Genomic DNA, 13215 nt, shown 5'->3' with positions numbered 1-13215 from the left:
CTATTATATCTTTTATGGTGACTTCTGTACACACGCTTTCGGAATCAAGGAAAGAAAAAATCTGAAAAGGTAGCGCTGCATGATTTGAGTTGCTCCTTCGATGATGTTAAAACTACAGAGCTGATATCACCCACAGCATTACATCTATGTGTGAAACACCTATACCTATACTTAGACTCACACCTTTTCATGATAATATTGTTGAAATGTCTGCGTTACATGAGAATGAATGCTATGGCTGCATTTGCATAGGCTTATACATATGTGTCAAGGAAAAAAACATGTAAATCTATGAATGTATTTTCATTTTAGGTTTTATCATTTTATCAGCTAGCTTTGCTGTCGATGTGAAAAAAAGCTGTCTTTGTACTGAGTCCATATGCACAGCATGTCTGCAAGCATCATACATATCTATGTTCAACCACCCAAGTCCCTCTATAGCTGTGTTTTGGTGATCTATACAGGATTCTTGCCTTGTCTCTTATAATCTGCAGCATCATTTTTAGTCTTTTACAAAAAGGGGTTAATAGTACAAGCTCATCCCCGTTCTATTCCAATTACCTGAGTGCGAAAGATACACAGAGACAGAGAGAGCAGGGAGCGAGAGTATCTCTCAGGCTGGCTGCCCTCACACCTCCCAGTGTTGGGCACAGAATCTGACGGAACGAGAGAGACAGGGAAGCCCAGAGCAACAGGATGAAGAGGTACAAGGAGCATCATCTGCAGCAGGTAAGAAGAAATAGCCTCTTGTGATCAGAAATATAAGACAAGGGGAGAGCTTCTGCATGCAACTAATACTCAGCTTCATAGCAACGGCAAAAGGAAGATAAATAGATAGATAGATAGATCGAGCGGTAGATAGATAGATAGATCTCTGATAAGCATTAAATGACACATTCTAATCATGCAATCGTTGCAAAGGACTCTGAGAAAAATATAAAATGAGTGAATGGAACAATAAAATAAGCAAAACAGAAGATCTAGACAATCCATATGCTACAGTGATTGTAGGAATGCATTTGACTCGGAACTAAGAGGATGACATCTTGGCAGAACAGATAGCTATACTAATGGTGCTTTTCAGAGAGCACAGACCTGGTATTATTCTGTTGATCATACGGTTATTAAGGACAATGTACATGTGTTTGTGTGTAGTAAGGTTCCATAGTGATTATATGGTTTTTGGTCCTCTCACTAAGATGTGTTGCTCAGTACTGCAGCTAATAAAAGGTTAATAGGCCTTTAAAAATTGTAGAACAAAATTATCTACAGAGCTCGCTCATTTTGCGAGGTCCTTAATTTTCATATATTGGACTCTGCCCATTCTGTATTAATTAAAATATTAATGTAAGCAGTGTTATGTGTTCATTTAACAGTTATTATTTTAATCTATTGCACATTGTCTGTCCCTCTACATTTTGTCCCTACTTGTGTCTGATATCCTTAGATACACTCTGTCAGGCTCTTCTCACTAAGGAGTGCACTGTTGCCATTTGAACTCCAAGTTTGAAGATGTATGCTAAATTATCTGATTTTAAAAATATACATACATTGTAATACGGTATTTTTCAAATAAAAAATTTTGGATACAATTTAGCAAATTGTTCTTCAAATCAAAATAGTCCACTGTTGGGGAAAAAATACTACACAAAGTAGCAGAAACTGATGCAGTGAATTTACAGTCCCTTACTCTTGATTGATAACAATTTGCAATTAAAAATAATCATTCCAGCATTTAACCTGTCATGCAATTTCGAACGGCACTGTCATGGCTGCGTCCATTTTTTTTTAACTCCCTCCTGACCACTACATTTTATTGTCCTCCTAGTCACCTCCAAATACCACTAGGCCCCCTATTTAAAACAATGTTTTAATCTTTATTTCATGCCAGGACCTAGGTTTTAGGGGCTGCCATTTTTGTCTGGGCAGATGAAGACTCTGCGGGACACGTCATCTGTCCACACAAGTCTATGGTGGGGAATCTATTAAAATAACATAATATAATAACATAATGTCCTCCCCCAGTGCCCAACCGTGCCCAACGAGTGGTGGCTAGTCAACTTAACCTAGGGTCCCTCCTGACCCCCAAACATGAGCAGTGCTGGGGGCCCCTAATTGACAAAAGGGGAAGGACAACTACTGACTCCCCCCTGGGCCGCACCCATAAGCAGCAGGTGGGCACCCTAAGTGACAAAAGGCGGGGACCTACTGCCACCCACCTGGCCCCCACTCATGAGTGGTGCATATGGGCCTTTAGTGGCTGGGAGGGGCAATAGGCCCCTCTTTTTTGTTACTGAAGGCCCCCAACCACCACATATGCGTGGAGGCCGGGTGTAAGGCAGTAGGTTCAGGCAGTAGGTTCTTTGTAACTTAGGGTCCCTACCCACTGCTCATTGGTCGCCCTCACTTTTGTCACTTAGGGCCCTCACTAGCCACTAATGGGTGGGGGGCAGAGGGGGACCCTAGGTCCCCCGTTTAGTTGAATATTTCCCACTCACAGGGTAAGGGTCAGGGCTCGACAGGGACACTTATCTTAATAGGTGTTTTATTAGATTTTTTTTACAATTAATTTAATCTCCCTTATTTATGTTGTATTATTTTAAATTTTACTTAGTATTAGTAAAGTAGGCTGAAAGACCAATTTTGGTCTTTCAAATTTTAGTAGACAACTCCCTAGTAGATAGCATCCTACCATTGGACGAATCGAATCGGAAGACGAATGGACAAACAACTTATTCTGTTATTCCAAAATTCTGTGAATTTTTTTCATGCGCCCTAGTTTATGTGACAGGATGATTGAATAGCGAATGAAGCAAAGTGAGAACACGGAGGTGTGAGTATTCAGGGAAAATTTATTTGACCACAGGAAATGGAGCTGACTTAAGATCCTCCTTTGGTCAAAGCTGGTCAAGCGTAGGAAAAATTGCATAAAACAAAGATTCTTAAGCTCAAAATAGCCAAACCAAAAAAAATTATCTTAGTCAGCAATGGATTCAGTTTGCCCTGGAGTGACAGGCCCGGTGGCAGCTGCGAACCCTGCTACCACTATATGTACGCCAGTGCACCTGGGTTCTGTGTATGCAACAACAGTAAGAGACTGACCATGTTAAGCTAACATGAGGCTAACATCTCTAAAAATAGAGAAGTATTGTCAAGCGTTTAGCCAGTGCCACAGTTAGGCCTCATCTGGGAGCTCCCACTCAGGAAATGCTGAGTAATGCTGCCTCTGTACCATGCCTGCAGGATGGGACACACCAGTCTGTGAAGATCAGCACCCCGCTTCTCCGCCTTCCAAGCCCAAGTCAGCATACGAGCCAGTGCTGAAAGCCCAATTAACCCTCCATAGTGTGTAGCTTGGTCCATAGGTAGTCCCTTGAGGTTGTGGACAGCCGATGCATAAAATGCCCATTTTGGCTCTCGACCCGGGGGGAGCGATATGCTAGGACTTCAAAACTGCAGTGGGCATGGTGAGTTGAGCTTATTATTATAAATAATATTATAAATCTGGAGCCAGGATACTGCACAAACTGCTTCATAGGCTGTCTGGAATTTAGCTTCCCATCTTCTTACTGATCTCTCTGCTGTTGTTTTGTTGTTGGTGGGTACCGAGATATCCCCCACTGGTCTAAATAGGGGTTAGGGGGGTGGGGGGTGGGGGAATTGGGTGACTGCTGTAGAGGTAAAAAAAAAAACACCAGTAGCTCTAGACCAGGAGATCGTCCATTTCTCCTCTCAATGGAGCACACCAGGCTGTGTAGGCCGCAGACAGAGTTTTGTGCCACAGGTTAGAGTGGGGCTTAACATTTGCACAGAGTAGCTCCCTTGTGTGCTGGATTAGGTAAAACAAGTCGCTGGGATGAGGTTGGTGAATGCTAATCCTCATTAGAAACAGAATAATTGAGGATTATGTGGAGTGCACATGCTGAGCACGTCTGTCTGCCATGCTGGCCAGGCCCCGCCCCTCAGAAAATCTATTTTATCTAAGACTAAATCTAATTTTATTGAAATCTGCACTTTTTGTAAAATGAAAAAAGAGGACACACTCTTCACACATACAACATTTCAGCAAGCTAAAGGCGTTTTTTGAAGTTTTCCTTTAACTTTCATTACTAAAGCTTCTTCTTAAATTTAACAGCTAGTACTTTCACTGTCATGGGTTGCAGGGTTGCAGGGTAGGGGTTCCTCTCGCTTGCATGGATATTTTGAAAGGGCGTTTGTTGTTTCATGTTGTTTGAATGATATGGACACAATGAACTGGGTATTTGTTTGTTTTGGAGGGGCTGTAGGTTGTTTTTAGCAAGAAAAAAAGGAGTTATGGGAAGAGGACTTGATGGGGAACTGTATGTACTTTTAATTACTGTCAGGGTACCTGAGGTCTCTACCCCTGAGAGAGGTAGAGACTTAGAAGTTTATCCGTCCAGAAGGGCTGTTTCATCCGTTCCTCGCGGTCCTCCCGGTCATTTACACGCCGGCCGCGAGGGATCCACTTCCTTTTGTAACACGACGCCCAGCAGTCGACGTCATGACGCCAACCCGGACCGACCTGTCACTCAATTGTCTGGAGACTAATCAGGACTCGTCGGAGGCGTGTCTACTCTCCTGAGCCAGGGTATTTAACAGTGCTTCTTCCATTTGCTCATTGCCCTGTCGTGGTTCTAGCCTGTCTAGTCACCCAGCGCTCTTGTATTCCAGTATTCCTTTTGGTTCCGACCCGGCTTGTTTGTATTACTCTGCTTATCTCTATTACCCTTTGACCCGGCTTGTTCCTCGCTTACCTGTCTTCTCGTTCCCTCGACCTCGGCTTGTCTTTGACCATTCTCTATATCTCCGTACGTTAGTCCGACCATTCTAAGGTCCGGTATACGTACCTTTCTACTGTCTGTACTCTGCGTGTTGGATCCCTGTCCCGATCCTGACAATTACACTATTGTATGCACATGGCTCTTTGTGGATATAAATACCTCTGCATAGCTGCAATTAAGTCCATTCTGTTTAGTCTCAACTCATGGTGTGGCACAGGCTATAATCACTACTATAATCATTCATTACATTTTACCTCTGGATACTGCTCAGAGTACTTTGAGATAAATGTTGTGCTCCTAATTGCACCAAATACTTCAGCTCAGCAAGGTGATACAAGATGGTCCGAAAATAGCATAGGAAGCCAAAACATAACATGGTACTCAGCTGGAGTACCCACAGGCCGTTACATGCATTACAGAAGGAAGAGAGAAGTGGGTATTCATTGCAGGTGTCAGGGTATTCACCAGAACTATTAGGGATTGGTATGATCATAGTATCCCCTCTCTCCCTCCGATTGTCTCTCAGTTATGCTCTCCCAACCCACATCTGTTTTGTCTTACCCATAGCCATTTTGGTTCTCTTCCTGCCTCTCTTAACTTCAAAGCATCTCCCACTGATATACTAGCCCTCATCTCCCCTTTTTGAAGCTTCTGTTGTCTTGTTGGATTCTTATGAAATCAGATTCTTCACCAGTGATTTTTAATCATGTAATTTAGGGATGCCTTTCAAGCCTGCAAAAAATGTTCTAATGAATAACCCTAGCGACATGCTATCAGCCATTCAGTACATACAATGAACAAATGTGACCAACTTGTCCCTAAAAGGAACGCAATTGTTCACCTGACATGACCCTCATATAATCATAGTTAATTTTCTAGATCCAAATCTATGTTACCATGCAATTAATGGGCACTATCAGACAGGAATAACATCTGTGAATATATGCTTCAATGAGTCTAAAGAACATGAAGGCAAAAATATTTCTGCCTGGTTTACTGGGTTTATGAATTGCACCCTGTCAGCACCTACAGTGAGGGGGAAAAGTATTTGATTCCCTGTTAATCTTGAACGTTTGCCCACTGACAAAGAAATGATCAGTCTATAATTTTAATGGTAGGGGTATTTTAACAGCGAGAGACAGAATAACAAAAAAATCCAGAAAAACGCATGTCAAAAAAGTTATAAATTGATTTGCATGTCAATGAGTGAAATAAGTATTTGATCCCCTATCAATCAGCAAGATTTTTGGCTCCCATGTGTCTTTTATACAGGTAATGAGCTGATATTAGGAGCACTCTTCTAAAGGGAGTGCTCCTAATCTCACCTTGTTATCTGTATAAAAGACATCTGTCCACAGAAGCAATCAATCAGATTCCAAACTCTCTACCATGGCCAAGATCAACGAGCTGCCCAAGGATGTCAGGGACAAGATTGTAGACCTACACAAGGCTGGAATGGGCTACAAGATTATCGCCAAGCAGCTTGGTGAGAAGGTGACAACAGTTGGTGCGATTATTCACAAAATAACTGTAAGTCGCCCTCGGTCTGGTGCTCCATGCAAGATCTCACCTCGTGAAGTTTCAATGATCATTAGAACAGTGAGGAATCAGCCCTGAACTACATGGGAGGATCTTGTTAATGATCTCAAGGCAGCTGGGACCATGGTCACCAAGAAAACAATTGGTAACACACTACGCCGTGAAGGACTGAAACTTGCAGTGCCCGCAAGGTCGCCCTGCTCAAAAAAGCACGTGTACAGGTCTGTCTGAAGTTTGCCAATGAACATCTGAATGATTCAGAGGAGAACTGGGTGAAAGTGTTGTGGTCAGATGAGACCAATATCGAGCTCTTTAGCATCAACTCAACTCGTCGTGTTTGGAGGTGGAGGAATGCTGCCTATGACCCCAAGAACACAATCCCCACCATCAAACATGGAGGGGGACACATCATGCTTTGGGGGGGGGGGGTTCTGCTAAGGGGACAGGACAACTGCAACACATCAAAGGGATGATGGACTGGGCCATGTACCGTCAAATCTTGGGTGAGAACCTCCTTCCCTCAGCCAGGGCATTGAAAATGGGTTGTGGATGGGTATTCCAGCATGACAATGACCTTAAACACAAAGCCAAGGCAACAAAGGAGTGGCTCAAGAAAAAGCACGTTAAGGTTCTGGAGTGGCCTAACCAGTCTCCAGACCTTAATCCCATAGAAAATCTGTGGAGGGAGCTGAAGATTCGAGTTGCCAAACGTCAGCCTCAAAACCTTAATGACTTGGAGAGGATCTGCAAAGAGGAGTGAGACAAAATCCCTCCTGAGATGTGTGCAAACCTGGTGACCAACTACAAGAAATGTCTGACCTCTGTGATTGCCAACAAGGGTCTTGCCACCAAGTACTAAGTCAAAGGGGTCAAATACTTATTTCACTCATTGACATGCAAATCAATTTATAACTTGTTTGACATGTGTTTTTCTGGATTTTTTTGTTGTTATTCTGTCTTTCACTGTTAAAATACACCTACCATAAAAATTATAGACTGATCATTTCTTTGTCAGTGGGCAAACATTCAAAATTAGCAGGGGATCAAATACTTTCCCCCCTCACTGTACCATATTGTAACCGTGAAAGTGCATAGGATTTGGAGTAAGAAGCAGGACATTCAGTCACAGTTTTTCTGTTTGAAAGCCTGGATTAACCCCTTGAGGACCAAACTTCTGGAATAAAAGGGAATTATGACATGTCACACATGTCATGTGTCCTTAAGGGGTTAAACTTTGACATCTTTGACACCAAAAATCCCTATAGACTACAAATATTGTACTTAAATCATATGTGCATTATGCTACCTAAGTGGTAAAAATATAGAGTGACAAAAGGAAAGAAACTCCCGGCGCACTTTCTTTCATTTGTCACTATATTTTTTACCACTTAGGTAGCACAATGCAGATTTTGATTTAAGTATATTATTTGTAGTCTACAGGGATTTTTGCTGCAGGTTGGTACTAGCTTCACATGGTGCCGAGGTAAACAGGGATAGCAATTATTTTTGCTCTTTCACTTATCCCCTGAATCCCAATATGTCTGGCTCCTCATGATTGAGAGACTCTATGTGGTCGATAGTTTAGAACAGTTATGTTCTGTGTGTACCCTTAGTCCTCCCTTGGTACACTTAGGGATCTGTTCTCTCTTCTTTCCACTTTACTCCTTATGAGGTGTTTCTCGCTTGCATGCTGGATTCTCTCTTTCTTTACAGATGGGGGACTCCTTTTAGATTTTTTTTCTTGTGGATTTTCCCATTGAGACACTGTACCTTTCTCTAGTAGGTGGGATATTATATAGGGGAGTTTCCTCTGGTTGACCCCACAGTAATACTTACCTGCCCAGCGGTGGATATAATGAGGTGGCTTTCTATACAGCAGTAAAAGTAACTGTTGGACTCAACCTTTTTCCTTAATTCACTAGACCCAATTAGGCTTACACCCTTAATATTGAGCTATTTTTGGTCTATTTCTTTTTTAACATTAGATCGCAATAAAAGCTAGGTTTCTTTCTAAGCTAACTTTTCCTCACTGTACTCCTTCATTTTGCTCTCCCTATTAGTGGAGTGTATTGGGAATTATTTCATTATCTTGCTATCACAAGAAAATCACTAGATTGTGACATCAAGAAAAAATTGGTTCCACTAAACAAATTTTTCTGAAAATATTTTGGGGATGACAGACACATTTTTTATGTATATGTTAGTTCAGCTTGGCAGACTTTTCAGTAACATAAAAATCAGATTTAAAAAAAAGAAATATTATGTATATATTTTGCAGTACACTGATAGGAGTATTGTCTTGACATTTGGTTCACAGGTGAAGTGAGAAAAAGTAACCAATAGAAGGAAAAAGAGTTTCAGCATTTAAAAAAAATAAAAATAAAAAAATAAAATATATATATAACAAATATATTATAAATATTGAAATATAGATTCAAATATATTGCTCCTCCTTCCTCCGCCTCCTCCCCCCCCCCCCCCCCCATTGGTCACTTCTCACTTGATCTGTAAATAAAATAAACATTGAGTGACAGTCCCTTAGGCATCAATCATCTTTTTTCCCCATAAATCACCTCTTCTTTTGGTTACAAATCAAAACGAACATGCTTTGTTTTGGTTGGTTCGTGATTCAAGTACATTTGAGCTCGGACACCCGATCAGCCCAATTTCTAACAAAACTCCAAGTCTAAAAATCCCTCTTTAGCGAATAACCCTGTTAATGTCCAGTCTGTAATATATTAGTATTCTGCTACCTTCATAGTGCTCATATTCTTTCCTCCTTGCACCCCCTCTTACCTTTAGTACCCTTCATATTTCTATGAATAATAACTAGCTGTTTGTATATATTAGCTTTCCTTTCATATGCAGCAAGGGATATCTTGTCTCTTTTCATTACTAATCATCCTTTATACTAGAGACACATAAACGTCAACGTCTTGGAGCATTTTCTGTTTTAGGGTAATGTGCACCTCATCCCATTAGACTAGATGCCTTTAGTTAAATATTCTGTCCTTATTTATCCCCATGTGTTTTTTTTTATAGAAATAGTGGGCTAAAAAATAGCAATATTCAAGGTTAAGTTAATGAATTATGCATTAGGATTGCTAATTGTAATACTATTGAAATCTCAGTGAATCATTTATTTCTAGCTGCCATTCATGACTTTGATAGTATATTACCCATGTTTTTTTAAAAAACAAAACAAACAAAAAAAAGCAATTTCTGTTATTGGACATGGTTACCATAGCAACCAGGAAGACTGCTTTCACATAAACAAGGAAAACACAACTTGAAAACAGCACAGGGTTAGTGATTCCTGTTTATTGTCTGGTAGTAATTCACAGGCTTCTCGTGGGTCTAAACAAAGACAAGCGCAGATGCACTCGACTTAAATATGTAAAATCTCAAGCTATGGCACTTTTAGTCTTAGGCTTCATATTTTTATGTAAAGTGGTTGGTTCAATAATTTATAATATGGAAATAGAGGTTCTTTATAGTTGATATCATAAAAAAGGGGCATACAGACATTTGACGAGGTTGTGTATGCCCCATGAAATTTACAGATTAAAGACTATTATTATTTAATAACAGTGGCAGCTGGTAAAGTTTTAAGATGGTGAGTTAGGCGCCACTTTGATTTTACCCATTCCTAAGTAAACCCCACTTCCTGATTTATCGATCTATTGCACTTTCCCAAATTAATCCCAAGTATTGTACACCTGACCGAATTAGAGTTGCCACTTCTCTTGTAATAAAATACTGGCCATGCTAATTTGTATAATTAATTATATATACGTGATATCATAGGATATGATATAACATTATGTAAATCACAAGGAGTGACATAAGAGTTAAAAAAATGAATTGGAAGGGGAAAATGCAGTAAAAAACAAACAAACAAACAAACAAACAAACAAACAAACAAAAAAACTACTTACTGTTTGATTCTGCTGTGTAGAGGGATTGCACTACAGTTTGGGGAGATTGGACTATTCTTCTGAGAGCTCACTGAATGGACCCAGCATCAGGCTCTCTCAGTCAGATCCCTGTCTGCATCATAGGCAACATATACAAATACACATGGGGTTCATTCACTAAAAACACAAACTGTAATGAATTACAATCTGAATTGCAAAATATAGGTTCAAATAGCTAAGCTGTTCCTGGGCTGAATTGGAGAATTTTATCAAATCAATTACTTTTGTAATAGTTTACAATTAATATTTTAATTCACCGTATTTCACAGTTTAATAAATAAACCTCTGTAGTGTATTCCCTAAACTAAAGAAGTGTAGAAAATTAAAAACTGTCACTCAGGGTTAAGAACAAAGTCAAGGTAAATTACCAAAAAATAAAATAAAATGCTATGTATCAAGAAACGAACTAAAAGGTACTGGGAACAGAAATTTCACCCCCTTTCACCTCCTGGACAAGTAACTTGTATTTACCCCAGAGGAAGGTCGGTCCAAACCTTTTAGCTGGGCATTGTATAGGACTTTGATTTCACTTTACTCCATTTGTGTTGTTTATTTGCATTTTTATTTTTAATAAATGATATGTAGTCGCATCCTAAAGGGGAGGAAAGTTTTTGCTCAACCTTAGAAGGTCAACAGGTATTTCCATCAATCTGTGACTTCTATTAACGTGGAACTTCAGCCATACCTTGTGATGTGCATACCATCTTTTTTTATTAAAGTGCAACAATCTATTCAGCAATCTTGCACTATTATTATTTTTACTTCTTTCCCTGCATGCCCTTCCATATGTGTTGAAGACAATGAGAGTATATGATATACCTACAATCAAAAACTGTTTGTGACTGCAATAATTATTTATAGAACTTACTGCTATATAAACAATACTACCCTATGTGGTCATTATTTGTTTCTATGTTTTTTTCTACTGTAGATATTATGGTTTTTATATTTCTATGAGGACTTTGAGGTGTCCTAATAACCTACAGTTGATTGAAAGAAAGGGTATTACTTAATTTATATATTTTAGTTGTGGGCTTAATAAAAACCTACAAAAAACTAGGAGTGAATAAAGCAGGACCGGCAGTCAAATCCTGCAAAATATACCTCTAGCTCTATGGAGGGTTGTAGAGTTCAGATGTAATTGGAACCTTTTTAAGTGACAAAGATTTATATAAAAAAATAACAATGCAATTTAATGTTTTTATCTATTATTATTATTATTATTATTATTACTACTACTACTACTACATATTAAGTTTTCCCATCATGTAAGCTATTTTGTGAATAAACATTGCTGAACCATTGTGGAAATGATTCTCTACAACAGGAGCAGAGGTCCTCTACAAGATCACATATGCTGAATGTTCAAGTGAGAATATATTGCTGTGGATATGGGAAATAACTCTAAACCTTATAGAAATGTACTTTTTGAATTATGAGAAGTTAGATCTATGTGTGAATTATCTTACTTCCATGGAGCATGCAATATCTGATTTTGACATATGGGCAGTATTACCTGCAAATACCCATATCACCCAACATTGGTTGTTATGACAATCAAGACGGGCACAAAGGTGTATGCCGTAATGCCACTGGCATCATCGAAAATAAGAGATCCCGCTCAGGAAGGGCCCAGAACCTCAAAGAGAAGTGGCATGTTAAGTTTGCATGAATGCACACCACACTGACTGGAAGCCTCCTGGCCAAACCAGGCAAAGAGTGCTGCTAAGACAGTTCAGTATTTCTTTAAACCAGATCATTTTCTAGGTGTCGCACATTGTCATAGATGGTGTTTAAGGATTCGAGTACAATGTATATTTTAAATGCTGGGTATGGCTAGGATCATTGGTCTCAACCTGACACTGTGTTCATTCTCCACAGAACTATTGAGTAAAGTCAACGTGTCCGCTCATTATGTGATTCAAGGGCTTGACTGTGTATATAAGAACTGTGGTGAAATGTAGAACTTAAACATTTCACAGCATGAAGCAGGCTTAAAGATAGGATGCTCGTCACTATGACCTAAATAAGATATCTTCATTTTATTTATTGACTTTGCCTCTGTATTGTGCTTTTTGTACATGCAATAACAGACAAAGGGAAAGGAGAGATCCCAGTATGGCATTTGTCTCCCGCTGTGAAAAAATAAATCATTAATCACTTGTAGCTTGAAGGCCCCATTGTGATTACGAAGACTGTGGTAAAGGGTAACGCTAAAACTTATTGCAGCATTGAACCAGATTAATGGTTTGATGCTGTTCATCAAGGAATTAAGATTTCTGTTACTAGTTCTTTTCACCAAAATGTAAAGTAGGATGTACACCATAATGTAAGAACCCTAGGAGGCAATTTTCAACCAAGGAATGTAAATAGACTAAAAATAAAATTACGTTTTTTATGGCTCAGTCTGTTATTTTGAAAACTGTGCGGTTATGCATAGAGTTAATGCATGTGAAAGCATTGAACAGGCTGGACAATGGACCAATAGAGAAGATATCTCACATTATTATTATTATTATTATTATTTTATTATTTATACAGCGCCAACAAATTCCGTAGCGCTGTACAATGGGTTTGTCTCTTTCTTAGTAAATACATACTGCACCCAGTCACATACGTATGTGCTCAATCTTAGACTGTTGCTCTCTTGATGGTGCAAGTGTCTATTGTCTATCCATTAGTGTAAATTAAATTCTCTCTCAGTTATAATGATTATTATTATCATTTATAAAACTCCAACATATTCCATAGCGGGTTGAAGTGATAGAATGCAAAAAACTGACAACAAGTAATTGACAATAGGTGGATGTTGACCTTGATAAAATTTAGAATTTAAAACTTAGAACCTATGAGGGAGGGGTATAGACACACAAGAGAAAGAATAGCATGTTACATGA

The 13215-nt window shown here is 39.3% G+C and overlaps 1 protein-coding gene across 1 annotated transcript in view; it reads left to right on the top strand.

The window, feature by feature from the left end:
• Positions 1 to 464: 464 nt before the first annotated feature.
• The window catches only part of SLC6A7 (solute carrier family 6 member 7), a 145629-nt gene continuing 132878 nt past the window's right edge, over positions 465 to 13215 (top strand). The window contains exon 1 of the mRNA XM_063447898.1: positions 465 to 729. Within this exon, the coding sequence (XP_063303968.1) occupies positions 697 to 729 (33 nt within the window). The 5' untranslated portion in view covers positions 465 to 696. The remainder of the gene's footprint in view (positions 730 to 13215) is intronic.

This window comes from Pelobates fuscus, chromosome 3 (genome assembly GCF_036172605.1).
Source record: "Pelobates fuscus isolate aPelFus1 chromosome 3, aPelFus1.pri, whole genome shotgun sequence".
Lineage (NCBI taxonomy): Eukaryota > Metazoa > Chordata > Amphibia > Anura > Pelobatidae > Pelobates > Pelobates fuscus.
Note: the sequence above shows the minus strand (reverse complement) of the source record. Positions and strands in the feature narration are given on the sequence as shown.